The sequence below is a fragment of the Acipenser ruthenus genome, chromosome 24 (genome assembly GCF_902713425.1).
Source record: "Acipenser ruthenus chromosome 24, fAciRut3.2 maternal haplotype, whole genome shotgun sequence".
Taxonomy (NCBI): Eukaryota; Metazoa; Chordata; class Actinopteri; order Acipenseriformes; family Acipenseridae; genus Acipenser; species Acipenser ruthenus.
Genome location: NC_081212.1, coordinates 5,582,075 through 5,605,252, shown reverse-complemented (window position 1 = coordinate 5,605,252; position 23,178 = coordinate 5,582,075). Strand labels below are relative to the sequence as shown.

At 36.4% G+C, this 23,178-nt stretch overlaps 1 protein-coding gene across 2 annotated transcripts; it reads right to left on the bottom strand.

The window, feature by feature from the left end:
• Positions 1-82: 82 nt before the first annotated feature.
• On the bottom strand, positions 83-20,396 carry LOC117429432 (integrin alpha-E-like). Of its 2 annotated transcripts, XM_034048869.3 has the most exons (32): positions 20,268-20,396; positions 18,888-18,996; positions 18,463-18,566; positions 17,516-17,583; positions 15,947-16,061; positions 15,527-15,616; positions 14,786-14,863; positions 14,043-14,164; positions 13,421-13,572; positions 12,938-13,091; positions 12,611-12,761; positions 11,900-11,970; positions 11,646-11,775; positions 10,864-11,000; positions 9,009-9,155; positions 8,391-8,597; positions 7,242-7,372; positions 6,598-6,752; positions 5,957-6,108; positions 5,525-5,647; positions 5,210-5,283; positions 4,510-4,651; positions 4,237-4,338; positions 3,811-3,890; positions 3,555-3,635; positions 3,075-3,150; positions 2,499-2,606; positions 2,378-2,410; positions 2,057-2,146; positions 1,516-1,605; positions 1,266-1,376; positions 83-542 (listed from the first exon to the last, which is right to left on the bottom strand). In XM_034048869.3, exons 1-32 carry the CDS (start codon positions 20,299-20,301, stop codon positions 489-491), a joined length of 3,471 nt encoding a protein of 1,156 aa, XP_033904760.3. In that variant the 5' UTR covers positions 20,302-20,396; the 3' UTR covers positions 83-488. The 2 variants fall into 2 exon arrangements, with proteins under 2 accessions (XP_033904760.3, XP_033904761.3); XM_034048870.3 differs by lacking the exons at positions 11,646-11,775; positions 11,900-11,970.
• Between the last annotated feature and the right edge of the window lie 2,782 nt (positions 20,397-23,178).

Here is a 23,178-nt window from a genome sequence, read left to right as displayed (position 1 = left end):
TATTAAGCAAACAAACCTCCCCCTTTACCCCATTAAATACCAAATTAATATTTATTTTTAAAAAATCACAACACAAGCTGTATTTATGTCATTTAGAGTCAATTCAAAGAATATGTATTCCTATGAACATTTTCACACTCAACCATAATAATATGCTTCATATGTGCAAAGTGTCAAGATTATAGAAAAAAAAGTATAAAATGAAAATAAAATACTGTATTAAAACAATTACAACCTGCTGACAGTAATGCAAGGGAGAAGGCGCTATACTTGTTTGAACTTTAGAAACTAACTGCATCATTTTAAAGAGAAACCAATCGAATGGATATTGTGATACATTGAGTAGAAATTTGGAGCAGGATAAACATGTTCTGTGAAAATGCCTGTACAAACTGTACTGGACAGGGTTTGTATCTGCTTCAGAACCTCTGCTTCGTAACTCTTTTCATGGCAGAGATACACATTTAGGACGGCTTCCTTCCTCTCGATCATTTTTCCTCTTCTGGAAGGTTCTGCTTGTAACCTCTCTTGAAAAAGCCACACTAATGACACACACAAAAGAAAAAAGGAAATAATATTAAAATCCTGGGATCAAGGGACAAACCCAGCTTCTCTGTGTAACATCATAATGCTGTCAGCTTCTGATTTAAAATCACGCTCATAAATATACTAACATTACAAATGGCTTAAATACAGAAACCAGGAGAAGTTTGCACTGTTTTCGTTCAGAAAGGAATAGCTAGTAAAATCTCAAAACAATAAATTAACTGCGTCTTCATGTAAGAATGTTGTTGCATTCTGATTTTTAATAGTGATGCTCAAAAATCATTGGAGCTAATGATTTTTATTAGGGTGTGGACAGAATTTTCACATTTCAATTTAAGAGAAATTACAATATGTAGCCAGCGGGTGGTGCTATGTGTTATGTCAATATCCAGTTGAAAATAATTAACCTTTCGTAGCAAATGGCTATGTTTGAGTATATCAATCTGTAAAGTTCTTTAACATTACATTCTGACCTTGCCAGTGGTACATTTACCTTGCTTATAAAATGCTTTGACCAAGTACTGTGACATTTCCACTGTGCTTATTGTTAATGATGCAAAAATGTGATTAGATTTTTACTTGCACAACTTCATTATCAATTTATTACCAAGGTGATTATCATCGTATACCACTGCAAGGCGATGTTACAGTTTCCTGTCTAGAGCATCTCTGACTCACACTGCCTACAGTAACATTGAAGAATAGAAATCACTTCTTACTTTAAACAGGATAAAAACCAAAATTGCCAGAATCACAAATCCTCCAATGGAGCTCCCAATAATCAAGCCCATGGGTTGATACGCTGTCAGCTTACCAATAGTGACAGACACCTACATATAAAAATGTGACAATCAAAAAGAGAGAGAGAGACATCAACTGGACAATAAAGGAGCTTTATGTATTAGGTAAGTTACATTACAACAAGCAGAGCTGTATTAGAAGCTACAGAGTGAAATGCTAATATTGTACCTCTTTAATGTGTTGATCCGTTTCTTCTGTGACATACCAATCTTTATCAAAACCAAGAACAGCAGTAGCCTTTATCTTATCCACAATCATCTATAAAATAAGAGAAAAAGGCTGACCGAACCAAAACATGGAAGAACATGAAAATAAAAGTAAAATCAATCCAAATAAATGATAAAATGTACATTCCATATGTTTATTGACATACACATGCAATGAGACCCTGAGGTAAGATCCAATCACGAATCATTTTTAATTGGTTTGACAACCGATTTCATTACGGCACACCAAAGCACATTTCATGTTACAGAGGAGGATCCAATTGCATGTCTTTAATGTATTAATCCAGCTGCGATTAGCAGGCATTGTTTAAATCATTAAACTAGACCCCCCCCCCCCCCCCCCCCCAAGAGTAGCAATCGCTAATGCCCTACAATATAAGATACAATTCCTTTTCACTAACAAATTGGAACTCATCTAGTAATACAGCAGGTATGTTTCTTCTGCATTGGAAAAATACTGCATGACCATCCCACTGTCTCACCTTTTCAACATCAATAAACAGTTCAGCCTCAATAGTAATGTCCTCCTCTTCATCTCTAACAGTGCAATCAGTAGTGTGCACGTCTGTTTGCTGAAAACAAAGTGAAATTAGAAACAGAAATACATAAATCTGTCATGAAGATGGATAGATTTTTGAACACCACTTAATGGAGTGCTAATCTATGCTTTCAAATGATTCTTTTACCTCTTATTAGCAAAAGGAAAGCGAGGTTAGTTTTGCCCCACGCATTCCAGCATCTTCACAGGATAGCGATTACAGCAAATAATGACTTCCTAATGTAATATAAAAAAGTCAGCTTACCGAGATTGTTTGCCAGGTACAATGTGTGCTGTTCTGGAAAATATGAAAAAGATATAAATTAAAGAACAACCCGTTCTATGCATACAAAAATGAGTAACCAAAAAAAATGGGATTTGGTTACCTTTGTGGAATGGACTTTCGTGATGGTTAATTTTCTACCACTTTGTCTCTTCAAAGGAATTGATATGTTTACTTTAACTTCAGCGCCAAAATGGTTTTCACCATTTATCTACAAAAAAATACAATATTAGTTATTCACCCACAATATTACATTTTAGATATGAGGTTTGATAAAAGTGGCTATTATCCAATAATATAATTTTATTATACTTCAAATGCACAGCATATTATCCTAGTGTGGTAAACTAAGTCAGTATAGTGGTTTTATATAGGAACTACTAAATATGTTGCTTATGCAATGCCTTATTTGACTGCAGATAAGGTGCATTGTATCCCTGATTACAACACTGTACCTACATTCATGAAGTAAATGCATTGATCTTAAACAGCAGCTATGATGTAGCTAAGGTGCAGTTGACTTGAGGTCGATCTATACTCTGCCATTTATTATTCCAGCCTGAACACTTCTTGCTGCACAGTATGTTGGACTGCACTGCAGCGTCTATTGGAATAACAATTGCTATCCATCTCTGAGAATTACGTTTGGTCCTGTAGTTTCAGTGTTAGTTTCACATGCCTTGAATACGTATTTCAGTGGGTGTTTATTGCTTTTCATGTCTTCAGTTATATTCAGAAACAAGGGACTGGCCTCCCTGAAAAAACAAACCAAAAAAAGCAAACAATTAATATATGTAAAATACACACAGCATCCTATCTGTCCCCCTGTCAATTGAATTACTAACACCCCATGATTCACGCAATATACAATATTGCCTCTAGTATGCTAATACAGTTTCATTGAAACTGTCCAAACCGTGCTTGTTCTTAGGTAAAACGATATTGAGACTAAAGATTCAGTAAAACCACTTTCAATTTGAATGAATCATTGCTGCCACCTCTATAAGGTATTAGTGATGTCACTGGTTTTTGACCAGTGGTTCCCTGTCTCAAAGGGATTTGGAGGTCACTATTGATAAGCTGGACACTGGGGTTTACCACAGGACTGGGGCAGCGTCCGTGATTTCAACCTCAGCTTAGCCAGTCCAAATATACTTACCCTGTTAGACTCATTTTCAGGGAATGTTTCACAGAAATCCTGTGGTGTTCTTGCACAAGAAGATTCAGGCCATCATTTTTACTAAAGGAAAGAATGTAATATCACTTTGAAAAAGATTGGTTACTACTGTCCCCATGCTTTTAACATATACTATTACTATAGCTAACAATGTTCTTTACAATACAGGGCTGAGATTTTTTTTTATTAAATACACATTTTTGAATGAACAGAAATCCATATGTAGTAGGATACTTACCAGCTAACACTGATATTTATCAGTGCTACATTCTTCTCAGATTTCATAGAATCTAATTGCCAAGAGATGGTGAAGTTTTTCTGTTTAACACACAAAACAATTAGCAATGCATAACAATGCGAGGTCAAAACAAAAGACAATACTAATACATTAGCCCTTGCATAAGTTTTGTAATATTGTTTTGACCCATTTAGGTTATTTTTAATTCTCCCGTAACAAGTGTCTCTTTCAATGACTAAACAATGTTTACCTTGATTTTACCAGGATTGTCTCCCTAAAAGATGAATGCCTGGTTTAGACACCTTTTTGATTAATATACAATCATACAGCAATAAAAGGCAACTTAGACACAACACTGTTTAAAATGGACTTTTAGAGACTAGCTTAGTGAAGTTATTTCTCTTCTTTCAGTATGCAGTGACTTACATGTGACTGTTTTCTGAATACCGGGAATCCTATTTTACAACGTAATCTCGTTAACGAAGGTCCTAATGAATCAGGATCTTCACAGGAAGTACCTGTATTTTCCTATATAAAAAAAAGCAAACAAGAACACAAGCCGAGTCAGGTAGTGCTACACGTTCTACTCAGTAATACTAACATAAGAAGAAAAAAACAACACGCTTGAACAAGAAGACTTTGTCAAGGTGGTTCGTGTTATAATCCCAGCTGTTTGTGTGCAGGCTTTCATTACGTTACCTGAAACAAAGAGATCTTGTTGTAATGCAGAATGCTGGGATATATCAGTTCCATAGTTGTCATGTAGGCGTCTTCCCCTGAGTTCTGCAAATTAAAAGCTATAACCATCTCCTTATTGCCACCGACAATCAGAGTGAGATCACTGTTAAAAAGAGAAAGATTTTTATATCAAAAAAGGAAAAATAAAAAATGGCCTTTTAAAAGGCCTAGGTGTGCATCAAAAGAGCACAAGACAATTCTTTAAAATTCACTTTCCAGCCTCTTATAAGCTTTATTAACATTATTACTGCTCTGGGTTCAGAATCTTTTTTTTTTTTTTTTTTTTTAAAGTTCATTCAGGATTTGCAAAAATACAACAAAATGTGATCATAGTACTGTAGTGGAAAAAGTACAGTCATTTATTATCACAGCAACAAGCTATCCGGATAGTACTAATTTAATCCACCAGGAGGCACTGTTGGATTGTGGCATTGAAGAGCTCTGTGCTTAAGTAGCAAATACAACAGACTATTCTTCCAAGGCAAGAATCAAATAATTTAATGAGAGGAAAGGCATGCTAGTACCCACACAACCATCCTCCCAGCAAAGGGAAATTATATTAAAAAAAGTAAAACCCAAAAGAAAACCAAGGGAATACCAAGTGCAAGCATTATTTAAACTGTTAGTTAAATAAAGGAAGAATGAATCAAGGCATGCTTACTTTGTCAAGTTTGTTGATAAGGACAAATTAGGAATGCATTTCATATCTTTTCCACAGTTGTTTTCAAAATGAAGCTAAAAAAAAAAAAAAAAAGATTGACATCTGCATGTAACATATATGTGCAATATAACTGATATAACTGCTTCCAGTGTGCACAGGCTGAATAAACCAGGCTTTCCTGTTGAAACCATGTGGAAGTTTATCAATAAATACAACCCGTGCTAAACATGAATACAATATATTGTGGCTGGAGAGACAGATTTTTAAATACTGAATTCATCACAACACTGGAGACAGATCTGCACAACACAGTACCTGTGCGATGTTTTCATTGTCAATGAAAGCATTGAGAATTCCATGCGGGGGCTCAGCAGAGCTGTTTTGGAGAGTGAAATTAACCTTGATCGCTATAGGTGAAAAGCAGTCATCATGGCAGCCCTGTTACAAGACAAAGACACTATTCCTTCAAGCCAAGAGCAGCAAGAGCTGTTTCAACGAAATACACATTTGAATTCTATCACTTTGTTAAAGGTGACACCCCTTGGAGCCACATGAGCTTTCATGCTTCCATAAACGTCCCCCAATGTTTCTTAACATTCACGTTACTGTAATACACAATCATCTTAGAATGTTTAGCGTTGCTCCAATAAAGTTATTAGAATTCTCTAACTCTGTCTTTCCCTGAACTTCCCTAAAGCCTTCGCTTCACTGTGAAAAACAGGTATGCTACTGTATTATGTTACTCACCAAGAACTGCAGGGTGAGTTGCTGTAAACACTCTGCTTTCTCTGTAATCTTAAAAGTTGTGGTTTGTGACTCTCTATCAGCCAGCTTCATCCGTTTATTCTCTTTCTCAGTGTCCACGTACACATTGTATTCAATAGCCAGTCCAGCGTGTCCTGAAACAATAGCTACATCAGGAACCTGTGCCTTCAGGTCTGCCTAGCATATCGCTGTTAGATGGCGTGAGAATACTAGGAGATATGCAGTGCATGTCACATATCCAAAGAGGATTAGCTAAGGTTGTAAAATACTATCAATGACTTGAACGTATTTCTCATGTCGGACTACGTGTTGGTGTATTGAGATGTAGTTCAACCCCCACAAGACACAGTTTTGAATAGAAAGATTTGTTAAAGGAATATGTGACTTAGTTAGGGGGTCCATGTCCTAACCAGCAGACCCCATAACAGACTGGACCAGGAGCAGAGGAGAAGGGTTGCAAATAGTTAAATGCATGAAATACATATTTGCTTTTTTCATAATAACACTGATTCAAAGACATTTCAGATGGCTGTACCACGTTGCTATCTAGCTCTACTATATATTATAACACTTCTTTAGGGGCTTCTCTTAATCTGTAGAACCCCCTTCGGGTGCACACTTACCAAAGGTTTTCCAGTCTAACTTGGTTTGAAAGCATATTTTTAACCCGACTGTGTTTGCTGGGTCGCTTGGTTTGTTCATGCTACTTTGGTAAGACAAAGGAATCCTTTCAGGATCGAATTTCACAACAGCAGTGATATTAACGACAACCAAAGATCTACAAGGAAAACCATCAAGATTTGATTTGAGTTAATAACTTAAGTGGCAAATGATCATCACCAACAGTGGCATGCAAAAACAGCTGTTTCAAAATCTAGGATATTACTTTAAATTGACCATTTATGTAAACGTGCAGGGCTTTTCCCCAGCTTCCCAAGTTAAAAACAGCCATTTCAATATATGGAACTCTAAAATATGTATATATTTGCATATATTCAAATATATCTATATAATATGTATCTCTGACTTATTATTAATTGATCACTGAGCTCTGTACTGTAACCATTATATGTTACATGTGTGCATCAACTGAACATTGTACTGGAAAACGGAATAAAATAATTAGAAACAAATTATTTTAACTGGCTCACACCATTTAATTTTAAGCCCAGTTTTGTGATGATCATAGCCGGTGTTCTGAGACGGGTTCATGATCATGACTAGTTCATGATCATCGCGTACATTCTGGAATCCCAATCATACATACTGAAACACAGTGACCGTCCCGAGGCTCCCCACTGTGATATCAATCCAGCTATCATTATTGAGGTCTGTCATTCCATCAACTGATTGGCCAAAATACTTGAGTCCTACATTGACATCAACAGCCGCAATTCTCTAAATCAAACAGAGAGAAAGTGTTACAGTTAATGTCGCGGGTTTGGTCAAGCAGACACACATTTCGGTTAGTGATCGAGTGTTTTTGAGGTTACCTATGGATAGCAAGATCAGATGGTCATGAGAAGAAACCGATACTCGTTATGCTCTCAAGATTGCACTTATTAAAGTGATAGCAGCTTGAATTGGTTTGATCAACCTATAATCCACAGCTGGGTTTTTAGAGGGTTTTACACCTGGAAATCCACCTAGATCGCATCAACCATGTATCTTCAGTGGGAATCCTTGGAAAACCACAGATAGGGTTGTTGCTATCCAGGTGCATTCCCTGGTGCTGTAAAATGCTCTAAAACAGCTGTTGCTTATTGCTGTGTGTGTATAGATTGTTCAAATCAACACTTTAGCGATGTCTGTTTTGCGCTATACCAGAGCTTCTCAAACTCAGTCCTGGGGACTCCCTGTGTCTGCTGTTTTTCATTCCAACCGAGCTCTCAATCATTTAACTAGACCCTTAATTGAACTGATAATTTGCTTAATTAGACCTTTTTACTTGTTTTCAGCTTTTAAACAGTTGCAGATTTCAAGTTAGCATAACGTTATATAAGTAACTTGAACGACAACTGTCTAAGAGCTGAAAACAAGTAAAAAGGTCTAATTAAGCAAATTATCAGTTCAATTAAGGGTCTTGAGAGCTCGTTTGGAATGAAAAACCAGCAGCCACAGGGGGTCGCCAGGACCGAGTTTGAGAACTCCTGCTCTATACGTTCAGCCAACATCCCAGCAGAGCTCAGTCAGGCCATATTGATGGTAAATTGTATATATACCCTGTGCTATGATGCATATTTCACTAATGCATTGCCCTTTGATATTCCAGATAGGTAAATAAGGAGGGCATAAACATAGTTTAACAAACCACTACATCCTCTGGCCACCAGGTGGTGCTATTGCCTGTGTTTTAAATACAGAGGGTCTCCACACTGAATGATTTTGTTAATAATAAGAGTAATAAGGACTCAACCTGGGATTGCTTCATCCTAATGCCATCGCTGAAGCCGTTATAAATGTAGACACTGCCAGAGGATCCAGGGGAGTCCACTTCAAGGGGGGCTCCTATTGCAATGTCATTGTATCCATTGCGATCAACGTCGCCTATGTTGCTGATGGCAATGCCGAACCTTGCGAAATCATAGCCCTCCATTCCCTGTAGCAGCTGTGGCTCTTCAAACTGCAAGCACAAATCACAGCATCATTCTGCCTCCCCAGACTTGCAACACAAATAACAAAAAGAAATCTAAAATCAGGACTATTGTAAAACCTTTATTTGTAGTTACAAGCGTATTCTTCTCAGTGAATTTATGTTGCGTTTTAAATACAATTTGGTCTTATACATATTTTGTGTTCCAGTATTGTCTTCTAGATGTATAACATGACACATTTTGTATTGCATTTTTGGGGATGCGAAATGGCCTTGTACACGTGAAATTATATTTTATTGCTATGATAATAGAAACATCTTTTCTGATGCCATGGATATATCATTAGTGTTCAGATAAAGAGAGTATACATTGAAATTACATTGCTGCCCTTCTTTACAAATTCATTTTGATGAAGACGCAGCAGCAGCATGGAGCCTTACCATGTCATCATTGTTAAGTTTGTACACATAAACCTTCCCTTCCTCTCCGCGTATGTGAAAGAACGGAGCCCCGACCAGTAGGTAGTCTGTTATGCCATTCCGATCCACATCTAGAGCACACAACTCTGAGCCGAAATAGGAACCAACCTGCAGCCACACAAGAAAACAAAACAGTCATTGTTACACGTCTCCAAATTCTTATTTGGAAAAATAATTAAAAAGCTACAACTATGTCTAAAAGTTTTACATCACCACATAGAATTAACTAAGCTTGCTTCATAAAGTTGAATGAAACCTGCTGAATAATGTTACGTTAACATATTGAATTACATACCGCTTTGTAGTTTTCCATATACTTCACAAAAAAAGGACACAAATTGAAAAATGCGACTAACCTGAAATACTGTACTACTATTATAGCTTCCGGAAAAATCTTTTGTAGCAAAAGTTTTGCTTTTGTGTGTGAGGAAATAAAGATAGAAATATAAAAATAGATATCTACAATTATTTATTTCAGCAATTTTTTTTTACAAAACTCCAAAGATGCTCATTCAAAAGTATTCATACCCTGACAAGGAAAATTAAATTAATAGCTAGTTGAGGTACCTTTAGCAATGATAACCTCTTTTAAACAATTAAAATATTTGTCAATGAGCTTTTGGCATGATTCTTTACTGATTTTTGACCATTCAACCCTAAATTGTGCCAGTTCTTTCAAATTTCGAGGACTTCTCTTGTGCACAGCCTTCTTCAGCTCATACCAAAGATTCTCAATCGGATTTAGATCAGGACTTTGACTACGCCATTACAGAACCTTGATTTTATTCTTCTTTAACCATTCTGAAGTAGATTTTGTTGTGTGCTTTGGATCGTTGTGTTGGAACGTCCAGTTGAGGATTTCAGATGATTGGCCAATATCTTTTGGTATGATATGGAATACATTTTACCATGTATTGGAACTAAATTTCCTGTGCCATTGGAGGAAAAACAGCCCCATAGAAGGATATTACCACCTCCACGCTTGACAGTAGGTATGGTGTTCTTTCCTTTGTACGCTTTAAGCCATTGTCCTTGTGACGTTTTCCTAAGAGTGGCTTTTTACTTGGCCTGCGACCATTGAGACCTTCACCTTGCAATACTCGACCTATGGTTGAAATGGAAACCCCAGCCACTTGCAGCCAATTCACTTTGAATATCTTTGGCAGTCAATTGTTATTAACCTTCCTCACAATTCTTCTACTTGTTCTTGGTGAAAGAACCTTCTTCCTTCCAGACCGAGGGAGTGTTGTGACAGTACCATGAGTCTTGTACTTCTTGCTAATAGAAACAATAGTTGAAATTGGGATACTCAAATGCTTGGAAATCTTCTTGTATCCTTCTCCAGCTTTATGACAATAAATAATTTTTTGCCTAAGCATGTTTATCTACAATCCAGCATTTTCTAGAATTAGGTGCTGCATTATCATATTGAAATTTTTAGCACCTTGTAGACAATACTATCATAGCATCAAAGGGTATGAATACTTTTGAATTAGCTTTTTTTTTTTTTTTTGCAAAAAAATTGCTGAAATGAATAATTGTAGACATCTTTTATCCAAAGCGACTTACAGAGACTAGAGGGCGAACTATGCATCAACAACTGCTGCTGCAGAGTCACTTACAATAGGACCTTGTTTGTTTTACGTCTCATCCGAAGGACAGAACACAAGGAGGTTAAGTGACTTGCTCAGGGTCACACATAGTGAGTCAGTGGCTGAGCTGGGATTGAACTGGGAACCTCCTGGTAACAATCCCCTTTCTCTAAGCACTGAACTACCAAGCCTCCAGGCACAGGGACAGGATGCTCAGCACTCACCTGGGTTCCTGATAGATTTTGCCTAATTTCATACGTGTCTCCACCGAACACCAGCACCCTCCCTGTGAGGCTGTGACGAGGGGCTCCAGACACAAACAGATTGCCACTTGTTCCCTTCACAGCAACTACACTGTAGCCTTGAGAAGAAAACACATGCATAAGATGCATTAGAAGAGTGCATGCTGTGGGAGGACACAATAGTATGAATGAACCCTTATTATTATCTTGCTAACAAGGCGTAAGACCAACTTTTCAATGCAGAATAGCTCCAATGCAACCTAACTGGACCCCCATCTGATTGTATGTGAGTGCTTCTTGGGGTCTGTGAAACCAGCCAGATAACACTAGCTGTTTTATTATTATTCATTATTTGTTTATTTAGCAGACGCCTTTATCCAACGCGACTTACAGAGACTAGGCTGTGTGAACTGTGCATCAGCTGCAAATCCAATCGAGCATTGAAGACAGTTTTTGAGCAACTGAAACTGATCTGTTATGATTATGAAGAGTGTCAAATGAAATCCCTCATACTTGTGCAAAACGCTTGTAATCCTGTGACAAGTTTTCTACAGGTTGTGCAAAATCCAAAAGAGGTCAAACCAAATGCATCAGAGATTCTAGAAGGGCGCCAGTACTTATAATCAAGACTTTACGAAGAATATTACTGATTTTATTTTGAACTAATGGGAAAACATATGAACTAATTTGTTGTAAATCTAGTGTTAAAAGTCTATTTGATTTACTATAACATTGTGTGTGTGTAAAATCTTCTAAAGTCTCACCTAAGTAGGAGTATTTGGCTGCTGTTGCCGATGACTCATTCAGAAACCTTACGCTGCCGTCAGTTTGACTTTTTAAGATTAATCCGCCACTCCAGTCGTAGGCTCCCACAGCACCCAACAGAACGGTTCCCTGCCAAGAACATCAAAACACTTCAATCAATGTAGTGAACAAGGGAGTGAGAGAAAACGGTCATGTAATGTCTATGAACTAATTGGGTTTAAAGTACAGCACAGAATACAACGCATTAACTTACATCAGCTGCAAACTGAGTACTGAAGCCAGCTTGTGCCATCTCAAACAGGAAAGCAGTTCCCTTTTGTGTCCCTTTAAAGAGAGGGGTGCACATAATTAGATAATAACCAACCATCGTTTCCCATATGACATACATTTACAGCGCACCCCATTGTCGTGCATATATTGGAATGAGATATAAATGTGTAATTAGGTCAACATATGAGACGCATTGTATAGAATAATTAAGCATTGTGATAGAGTCCTGGTATGCTTGCCTCAGGTAGCCGAGGAGAACACAGACGAGACTGAGATAGAGATTGACGTTGATACGCCGACACAGGCGCATGGGATTTAATCAATAAACATAAACAAAAAAAGTAAACAATAATGTCATGTGATGCTACCAGCGATGGTAGCGCACAGAGGACGATACATGACTGTACAAACACTCAAAATAAAACACAATACAACAAACTCTAAATCAAAGGTGCCGTGAAAACGGCAGGCCTTGCAGCAGCCCCGATCACAGTGATCTCTATGTTTTTAGACTAAAGCTCTGCTGAGACACGCCCACCTGCCTGCTGGAACAGCTCATTGCTTTCAGCTGTGCCATACATCTTGTTTCAACCAGGTCTTTCATAGTTTCACTTAACCCAGATGAATGTAAATGCTCCTCCAGGCAGTGTGGTCGTGTCCATTTATGTTTCATGGTTTAAATAGCTGCTCGTACCTTCAATTCCTGTGATGCTTTTTTCTAGCAATGCAAGCAGACCATCCAAAGCGGTGTAGTTATCCACTTTAAATACATGTTCTTCATCTGGATCCGAAGCAATCTTATACAGCAACTCTCTTACTTCTGGAGTTTCAAATACCTTTCCAACCTTTTAATTGAGAAATACAATCCAGTTGATGTAAAGTACAGAAGGATTGAGCATATTTTTTAATTATCTCATGTTTCCAGTTTCCGTCATTTCCTTTTAGAATGAAATATTGTTTTACATGTTGAATGCATTCATTAAAAATGTTGTTAAGTGATTTTGGATCTCAAAAGACCTACCCCTATAGCAAAGCGAGTGACGTTTGTCATTTTAGGTGATTTCATGACGTCTTCTATATCCAGCGGATCCCGAAATATGTCTCCATCTGTGATTACAATAATAATCTTCCTTGCATTCTTTTGTGATCCCTTTTCCTCAATGAAAATGTTATCACTGTCAAAAAAACAGAACATGTTATATTCAGATATACTTCCTATTGACCACACTTCACATTAAGAAGGCAAGGTGAACAGGTTATCAATTCGTCCTCTGAAAAAGGCTCCAGGAACATTTGAGACCAGACACATCTAAAGACAAGCTGTATCCAAACTTTATTATTATTATTATTATTATTATTATTATTATTATTATTATTATTATTAGTAGTAGTAGTAGTAGTAGTAGTATTTATTTCTTAGCAGACGCCCTTATCCAGGGCGACTTACAGTCGTAAACAAAAATACATTTCAAGAATCACAGGTCATCTGAATCTCTCTACTTACAGCACATGCTGGATAGCTGATGCAGTTTTCGTGACGTTTCCAAGTTGCTTTATATCCTGAACTTTTTTCAGTACAGACTCAGTATCATTGTTTTCATTCAGGGTAAGTTCAGTTTGTATCTCGTCTCCGTATTGTACAATGGCAAATCCACACTGTTTAGTAAAAAAAATAACATTTTTGCAATTTCCATTTTAATATTTAACATTGAATATGATATATAATAATAATATTAATAATGAACAATTAAGAATAAAGTTGTAGTGGTTTGATTACAATTTTGTCATATAAATGGTGTATATAAATACATGGTAAGAGAATTATATTTTATATAAATTCATGCGTTGTGTGTATTGAAGATTTTTGTGCAGTTCAGGCGACTGCAAAGTGAAGCTTGCTGTCTAAACTTTGCGAAATGAAGTCTCTTATAATAAGATACAACCTACATGACAATTAACATATTATATGTCACAAAGTCATATCTTGAACTACTATTGAACATAAAGAAATGAATTGTGTTGTATGTTCCAAGAATGAGATAAGATTACTGTCATTTTGACAAACCCTTAACAGGGATTGGTTTATAATAAATAGTCTTTAAGATAGAACTGGTTCCAGTACTTACACTAAAACAATTTTCCCATATATTTTTCGTCATATTTGAGATAAAGTCTTTTGCCCTCTGAAAATCGTCTGCCTCAATACTCCCAGATCCATCCAGAACAAAAGCAATTTCTGTCCCACCATCTTAAAAATAGAAAACCCTCAATGAGAAAACTGAAGCTCCTGAAGCATGCATGAGATGCTTAATCTAATGGCCGATGTCCACAAAACTTTAGAGCCTGTTTATTTAAAACCCATTTTGATAAATTCAATCAAGTTTGCTGTTCACGAAACCTTTTTCAATGGTTTTAGAGACGGTACATTTTTCAAAGCATTGTTCATCCCTGTCTTTAAAAAAGCACTCCTGAAAACAGCTTTGTTTTGTGAACATTGCAAGAGTGACCATTATCACGGGGCCATTTTACCAAATAATTCAATTGAACAATGAAAGGTGTATAACAACCAGCCTCATTTTAAAGTATTTACAATGCATTAGAAAAGTATAATCTATACAGTATTTTATATAAGGTTGTTTAGGCCAGAATACATAAAACATTTATCCTATCTTCATATGTGACTATTTTAAAGACCATTCAAAAAGCATATTAATACCATATGTGTGTTTTAATGTATTGTATTCAAATAAGCCTGTTTAGATTTGTATGACTATCTTTTAGAATTGGTGGTTAACACCACACAGTGTTAAAGCAATTTAAACTGAGAAAGCGTCACGAATGACAGCCATGGCTTCCCTATCTATCTCACCTTCCTCTTCATCAGGATACAAATCTTCAGCATTATTGTTATGGTTATTACTGTTTGCGCCCGCTGGACTGTTGAACCCTGCAACACAAATCAAATCAAATTCAATCCCACATTTATATATTGATAAGTTCAAGCTACTTATAGTTTTGCCTTGGATTGGGGGTGCCTTTACTGCTCCCGCGGGATACTGATTCACTGGAACAGGGTGCTAACTCCTAACTTCCGAAGTAAGTTTAAGTTGCAAGACTGGGCCAGGGTCCTGTGCACCCCACAGTGCTAAACCGGGACTGCTGGCTAATCTGTGACCGTGTGTCTTTGAAGTATGTTCATATAGTAGATATAGTTAAGGAATTGGGGGCACTGTTGGCACATATTGCTGAGTTGGTTATCGGTGATTAAATATGCTCCCATCACTTCAAATCAGGTTTTTTGAAATTGGTCATATTTGAAAATGTTCTTATCCATTCATTGCACTTCCTACTCGCTCTCTTCATGGAATTTACTCTTATAAATAAATGCTCTTAGTCATAATCAAATGTAATTATTTACTGTCATTTCTATTTTCTCTAATTTGAACTTGCTCTTATTACTGATTTTATTGTATTCTATAACTGTTCTTATAAGTCATACTTTGTAATGTGATACTTTGTAACAACTGTAAGCTGCCCTGGATAAGTGCGTCTGCTAAGAAATAAATAATACCAATAAATAATAATAATAAATGCACACCCTTTACCTTACCTGTAGCTGATTCCATTTTTTGAATGTGGTTGTTGTTGTTGTTGTTATTATTGTTGCTGTTAGCATCATTTCTCTTCATGAGCTCTACAACTAAAACAAATATAAAAACGGGGTAAAAAAAAAAATGGTAAATTTGCACTGTCAATTACTGTTTCCTTGCTTTTGCCGTTCTTCTACTATGCCGTGCATTTACTGTAAGAACTTTTCTTATACTGCTTTTCCCTTATCTGTGATTTATCAAGCTCGTATGCCCTCTGCTTTTAACATGGTGCACACCACAGTAGAACTTTATAAGGGAACTGCTTCAGTTAAAATCACTGGGCATCCTAAACACTGCAGATCATTTGACTGATTAATATATATATATATATATATATATTGTGGTATAATTGTGGTGACGTCATAGAATGTCATCAGTACCCAGTGGTGCAGGAGCAAATGTTTGAGGTTTTTCAAAGTTAGTGGACAGGAAAGAAGAGCAGACTCCATTCAAATCCTCGTTTATTCCTTTATGTGTTCTGTACTGCTGACAAATCTGCAGAGGGAGACAGTAAAGAGTGCTTCAGAATGCAGTGACGGTTCAGCCTGTAACCTCACCACTGGAAACACGTCAGTCCAGTCTGTGCTGTGCTCTCTTTTTTTTTTAGTACTTCTTGGCCCCTCTCAATGACTCATTTCAATGCTACATACTGTTAGCAGGTACTGGAAAGGAAGATTCCAAATCCATCCCAAGCACCATCCATGCAAATGAATTGAACCCTGCTTTATCAGGTGTCAGGGTCATTTAGGAGGTTTCTGGGTGTGCTGTGCCCCTCCTGCAACTATCTAGTTGCCCCAGTTTGGGACCCACTGCTGTGTACAATATTAAAAATTACATTTACGAATGAGACAGGGGGTGCTTGTGGCTGTTGAACTTGTTATATACCAATTATTCACTGTACCATCAAGAGTACATATATATATATATATATATATATATATATATATATATATATATATATATATATATATATATACAGCTCTGGAAAAAATTAAGAGACCACTGCAAAATTATCAGTTGCTCTGGTTTTACTATTTATAGGTATGTGTTTGGGTAAAATGAACATTTTTGTTTTATTCTATAAACTACTGACAACATTTCTCCCAAATTCCAAATAAAAATATTGTCATTTAGAGCATTTATTTGCAGAAAATATTGACCTTGTCAAAATAACAAAAAAGATGCAGTGGAGAGCATGCCAAGACGCATGAAAGCTGTGCTTGAAAATCAGGGTTATTCCACCAAATATTGATTTCTGAACTCTTCCTAAGTTAAAACATTAGTATTGTGTTGTTTAAAAATGAATATGAACTTATTTTCTTTGCATTATTCGAGGTCTGACAACACTGCATCTTTTTTGTTATTTTGACCAGTTGTCATTTTCTGCAAATAAATGCTCTAAATGACAATATTTTTATTTGGAATTTGGGAGAAATGTTGTCAGTAGTTTATAGAATAAAACAAAAATGTTCATTTTACCCAAACACATACCTATAAATAGTAAAACCAGAGAAACTGATAATTTTGCAGTGGTCTCTTAATTTTTTCCAGAGCTGTATATATATATATATATATATATATATATATATATATATATATATATATATATTTTTTTTTTTTTGCTCAAAGAGCCAGTACTAAACCTTAAAAGCCCTACTCTGAAGCATGTGCAATGGCAAAAGCAATTTCTTAAATGATATATTAGGTGCTGCTTGCAGATGCCACCAACTACCCGCCCTGCCCTACATTTTAGCACCATCACTCTGAAGCAAAATTGATCTGAAAGCAAATGCATCATGTTTTGTTGTCTGCAACGTCTGTCACTAAGAGAAAGAAGAGGAAACTGTGGCTCAGCTGGTGGTTTCAGATGTGCAAGTGTCTGGGGGGGAGGCTGTATCGCACACAGTGGAAAATTAAACAAACCACGCACAAAACAGTGACATTCTTACCAGGAACTTCAATCCCTCCGAACTCTTAGCTGCTGATAGGATTGGTCGAATATAGTCCTTCACGCTTTCTATTAAAGGAAAGGTGTAAAATGAACAGACGTGAGCTATTTAATTATAAATCTAGTAGCAGAGTTAGTGGCTATGAGTCACAGACATGCAATGATGTGCTGAATCTTCATGTTATCAAATAATCTTATGAATGCTTACATACATGTGATGATCAAAGCAATTATGAAGGATTATACATGTAGCTACTCCTCCACATTGATACTTAGGGTACCACATACTGTATATAGTGGACTAAAAAAATAAGGCATTAAACAAGCATAACATTATGGCATATGGAATTTGGAATGGTTAGTCACTCACAAATTGAGTTACATTTGATGTATGTGGTTTAAATGACTGTAGCCAAAGTGATACACTGGAACAAGTGCGTGATTTTAAAAAAGGGAAATAGATTTGACTTGCAGTTGAACAAGGTGTGGATCAAAGGTTTTCAAGTTAATGCTCTCGGGCAGTCAGATCAGTTTTATTTATCTCTGTATATAAACAGTACCCTGCTGCTAGTCCTTTAGGGGAATGCGCACAGCGCTTCCTGTATGCATAAGAGATGCCAGATACCAGCAAGTCACAATCTACATGCCAACGTCTACACAAAGACACAGATCAAGTAGAAACAAGGCACTTTAGAATTTGATTATAATTTAGAACAATACAGTACTGTATTTTACAAAATAGGGTCTAGTTCACAAAGCTTTAACTTTAGTTATTTAAAGACTTATTAAAAATAATAATAATAATAATAATAATAATAATAATAATAATAATAATAATAATAATAATAATAATAATAGTTTAGTAGTTTGAGTTCAAGCTTTTTTGAATAAGAGCCCCCAATACCAATCGCCTTGGTTAGGTTTACTAAAATCCTATTTGTTTTGTACCTCCAAGCTTCACGTTGTTACAGGTGTCTGATTTCAAATCACACTGGTACAGCTTTCCATACTGCTTTCTGTCACTGGTGTCCAATGGAGCTGTAACCAAAATCCTGTTGCGCAGTAGTTAAAACAAGGTAAATACAAGTTAATATACAGCAGCTGTGAAAATAGGAAACAGTTATCTGTCTGCAAAAGAAATATGCATCTGTAACTGATTTGAATGGGTCACTGTGCACAAGTCAATGCTGTAGTTTTTGTTAGTGTGTTTTCATTTGGTAATTATCATCGCTAAATAGTATTTCAACAAATCACAGTAAAGGATTGCACTATAGCTACCATTAACTAACATCTCTTTGCAATACATATTTACATATTTACAGAAACAAAATCCAGACTGGGAACAGAGATATAGAGACCATGGAAATACTTACCCATCATTGTACTGAAGGACTGTTTGTCCATACAATGTGCGTTCATCTCTTCGGAGAGTGTGTTGGGGTTTGGTGTAAATGTTAAAACATTCCACAGGACCCAAAACAGCTAATCAAATAAGATAAGACAATATGTATCAATATTTCTCAATCAATAAAACGGACAATTGTCAAAATGTTTCCAGTTTGGTCTGTCCCTGCAGGCAGAAAGTAATCTTTTTAAACGTTTGATTAACTCCTAAGCTTTAACTGAGCTTAAAATGATCATTTTAACCTCCTGCCACTACAAGGTAGTGGAAATCATGTAGCCGTAAAACGAAAACTACCTTTTAAGAAACTGGACAGTGAACAAGGGCTGTTTTCTGATTTAAAAAAAAGCCAGCCAAGCTATGAGAGTGATAAAAACACCAATGAATTATAAGCTACAATGTCAAATTAAATATTAAGACCAGTTAAACCAGCATACTACATATGAAATAAATATAACCCTGTCTTTTGAAGTCATATTAAATTGTGTGTGCAGTTCAAATAAGAAAAGTTTTTCATGACACGCTTCAAGTGGTAAAAACATTACAAAGTGTAGGGGAGCCTACACTTGTAAAAGCATTGTGAATGCATGGCGAAGCACGGGCACATGTGCTAAATCACTGATAAGTGGTAAAGCATGGTAAGCACCATGGTCAACTGCAAACTGTTACTACAGTAAACTTTATAAGGGATATAGTGTGCAGACACTTCCATTTAAAAAGTGACTTTTTTCTGAAACAGACATCATAACCACAAGCCCCATCAGCAGCTGCAGACCCTTATACGGAGATGGTGTGCTGCAGTAAAGTTCAGGACAATGCGCGCACATGAACGCAGCAGCCCTTTACATGTTCCATCACCTTTTATTTCAAGAAGAACCCTTTGATTTAGTATCTGTTAAATAGCTTAAGCATATAAATTGACAAAAATACAAATCTCTAATAATTATCAATAACACATTCTGGTGTTAAATACCAAGACAAAGAACAACTCACTTTGGGTGTTTCCTTTTTTTTAACATACAATACTTATAAAGACAAAGCCTAAAGGTTTGTCATCTTCTTGACCTAAAAAGTATTGTTCATAAATAAATAAAGTAATTAAAAGTATAAAATGAAATAAATATGTATACAAACAGGTTATAAAATTGATGCACAATCTATGAAATGGAAAAAAGGAAAAATTGTACTTTTAAGGTTATTTCACATCATAGGATGCATATGGTGTTACGCCTATCACATTTCAGACTATACTCATTTCCAAATGGTGACACTTTTTATTTCTGGTACTAGAGAAAAAATCTAAACACAATAACTAGTAAATAACAAATCAATTAAAAAAATATATACTTACTTGTTATCCAAATACAAATATATCTAAGTGCCATATCAGGATGTTAATTACCCGTTAAAGCCGTCTACACAATGGGCTGGATGGTGTGTGTGAATCAGATAAACCAGAAGACAGGATGTGGTACATCTCAACTCAACCCCATTCAGACAGGAAGGAACCTCATTATATTTACAGCATCTTTCATGTATTTATTTGAGAGCATGGTGAAGCTCATAGAGCTCTAGTCTTAAATAACCATTCATTAGCCACTGTGGCTTCTGGCTCATGAACCATGAACCTAGAGCCACCGAAAAGCAATTACTGTACTTTACAGTGAAAAGTGAAACAGGTCTTTACATATAAAATTCTTTGTGTATATTTCTACCTTGGGAGATATGGTTGTAGCCTGCTTGTTGAAGTGTGTTCCAAAAATGGATGGTGTTAAAACTACTACTGGTACATTATTATTTCTGCATTGGACTGCATTACAATATATTATGATGCTGCGTTACTGCATTATATACTGTAGAGCTTCTTCATAATCCTAATAATAATAATAGTAATAATTTAAAACATGCAACTTAAGCTATATATATATATATATATATATATATATATATATATATATGTGTGTGTGTACTGTATATACAGTACTGTGCAAAAGTTTTAGGCAGGTGTGAAAAAATGCTGTAAAGTAAGAATGCTTTCAAAAATAGACATGTTAATAGTTTATATTTATCAATTAACTAAATGCAAAGTGAGTGAACAGAAGAAAAATCTACATCAAATCAATATTTGGTGTGACCACCCTTTGCCTTCAAAACAGCATCAATTCTTCTAGGTACACTTGCACATAGTTTTTGAAGGAACTCGGCAGGTAGGTTGGCCCAAACATCTTGGAGAACTAACCACAGTTCTTCTGTGGATTTAGGCAGCCTCAGTTGCTTCTCTCTCTTCATGTAATCTCAGACAGACTCGATGATGTTGAGATCAGGGCTCTGTGGGGGCCATACCATCACTTCCAGGACTCCTTTATTATTATTATTATTATTATTTATTTCTTAGCAGACGCCCTTATCCAGGGCGACTTACAATCGTAAGCAAAAACATTTCAAGCGTTACAATACAAGTAATACAATAAGAGCAAGAAATACAATAACTTTTGTTCAAGTAAAGTACAAGTTTGACAAACCACAATTCAATAATACAGCAGGTAATAGTGATAGTTACATCCTTGTTCTTCTTTACGCTGAAGATAGTTCTTAATGACTTTCACTGTATGTTTGGGGTCGTTGTCATGCTGCAGAATAAATTCGGGGCCAATCAGATGCCTCCCTGATGGTATTGCATGATGGATATATATCTGCCTGTACTTCTCAGCATTGAGGAGACCATTAATTCTGACCAAATCCCCAACTCCATTTGCAGAAATGCAGCCCCAAACTTGCAAGGAACCTCCACCATGCTTCACTGTTGCCTGCAGACACTCATTCGTGTACCGCTCTCCAGCCCTTCGGCGAACAAACTGCCTTCTGCTACAGCCAAATATTTCAAATTTTGACTCATCAGTCCAGAGCACCTGCTGCCATTTTTCTGCACCCCAGTTCCTGTGTTTTCGTGCATAGTTGAGTCGCTTGGCCTTGTTTCCACGTCGGAGGTATGGCTTTTTGGCCGCAAGTCTTCCATGAAGGCCACTTCTGACCAGACTTCTCCGGACAGTAGATGGGTGTACCAGGGTCCCACTGTTTTCTGCCAATTCTGAGCTGATGGCACTGCTGGTCATCTTCCGATTGCGAAGGGAAGTAAGCATGATGTGTCTTTCATCTGCTGCAGTAAGTTTCCTTGGCCGACCACTGCGTCTACGGTCCTCAACGTTGCCCGTTTCTTTGTGCTTCTTCAAAAGAGCTTGGACAGCACATCTGGAAACCCCTGTCTGCCTATGAAATTTCTGCCTGGGAGAGAGCTTGCTGATGCAGTATAACTACCTTGTGTCTTGTTGCTGTGCTCAGTCTTGCCATGGTGAATGACTTTTGACAGTAAACTGTCTTCAGCAACCTCACCTTGTTAGCTGAGTTTGGCTGTTCCTCACCCAGTTTTATTCCTCCTACACAGCTGTTTCTGTTTCAGTTAATGATTGTGTTTCAACCTACATATTGAATTGATGATCATTAGCATCTGTTTGGTATAATTGTTTAAACATACACCTGACTATATGCCTACAAAATCCCTGACTTAGTGCAAGTGTACCTAGAAGAATTGATGCTGTTTTGAAGGCAAAGGGTGGTCACACCAAATATGGATTTGATTTAGATTTTTCTTCTGTTCACTCACTTTGCATTTAGTTCATTGATAAATATAATCTATTAACATGTCTATTTTTGAAAGCATTCTTACTTTACAGCATTTTTTCACACCTGCCTAAAACTTTTGCACAGTACTGTATATACTGTATGTGTGTATATATATATATTACAACGACGATTAAGACAAACATTACAATAAACATAACTAAGCAGAACATATTTCTTCTGCTTCTACCCCTGAGTCATCATAATATATATATATATATATATATATTATGATGACTCAGGGGTTGCACAAAGCTGGGATTTCAATGCCTCACTGTTGTCTAGTTTTCAGAAGTATTGACCACATGCAGTCCGACTTACAATGCAATGATTTACTGTAGCTGTCAGCAAAGCATTTTCATTACCATACCATTTCCATCATGTTACCCCTATTCCCTGCTCCACTGTCGTTAGTCTGCGTATGAGCATATGATTTTTATTATTTATTTATTTTTTGTATTTTGATTATGATTTTTGGTACCTCACTTTTGTCTTCACCATTGCCTTCGTTATTTTAAATATTTAAATATTTCACTTCCAGTGGTACCAGTGCTAAACAGGCACAATTTTATCTGAATAAGTAT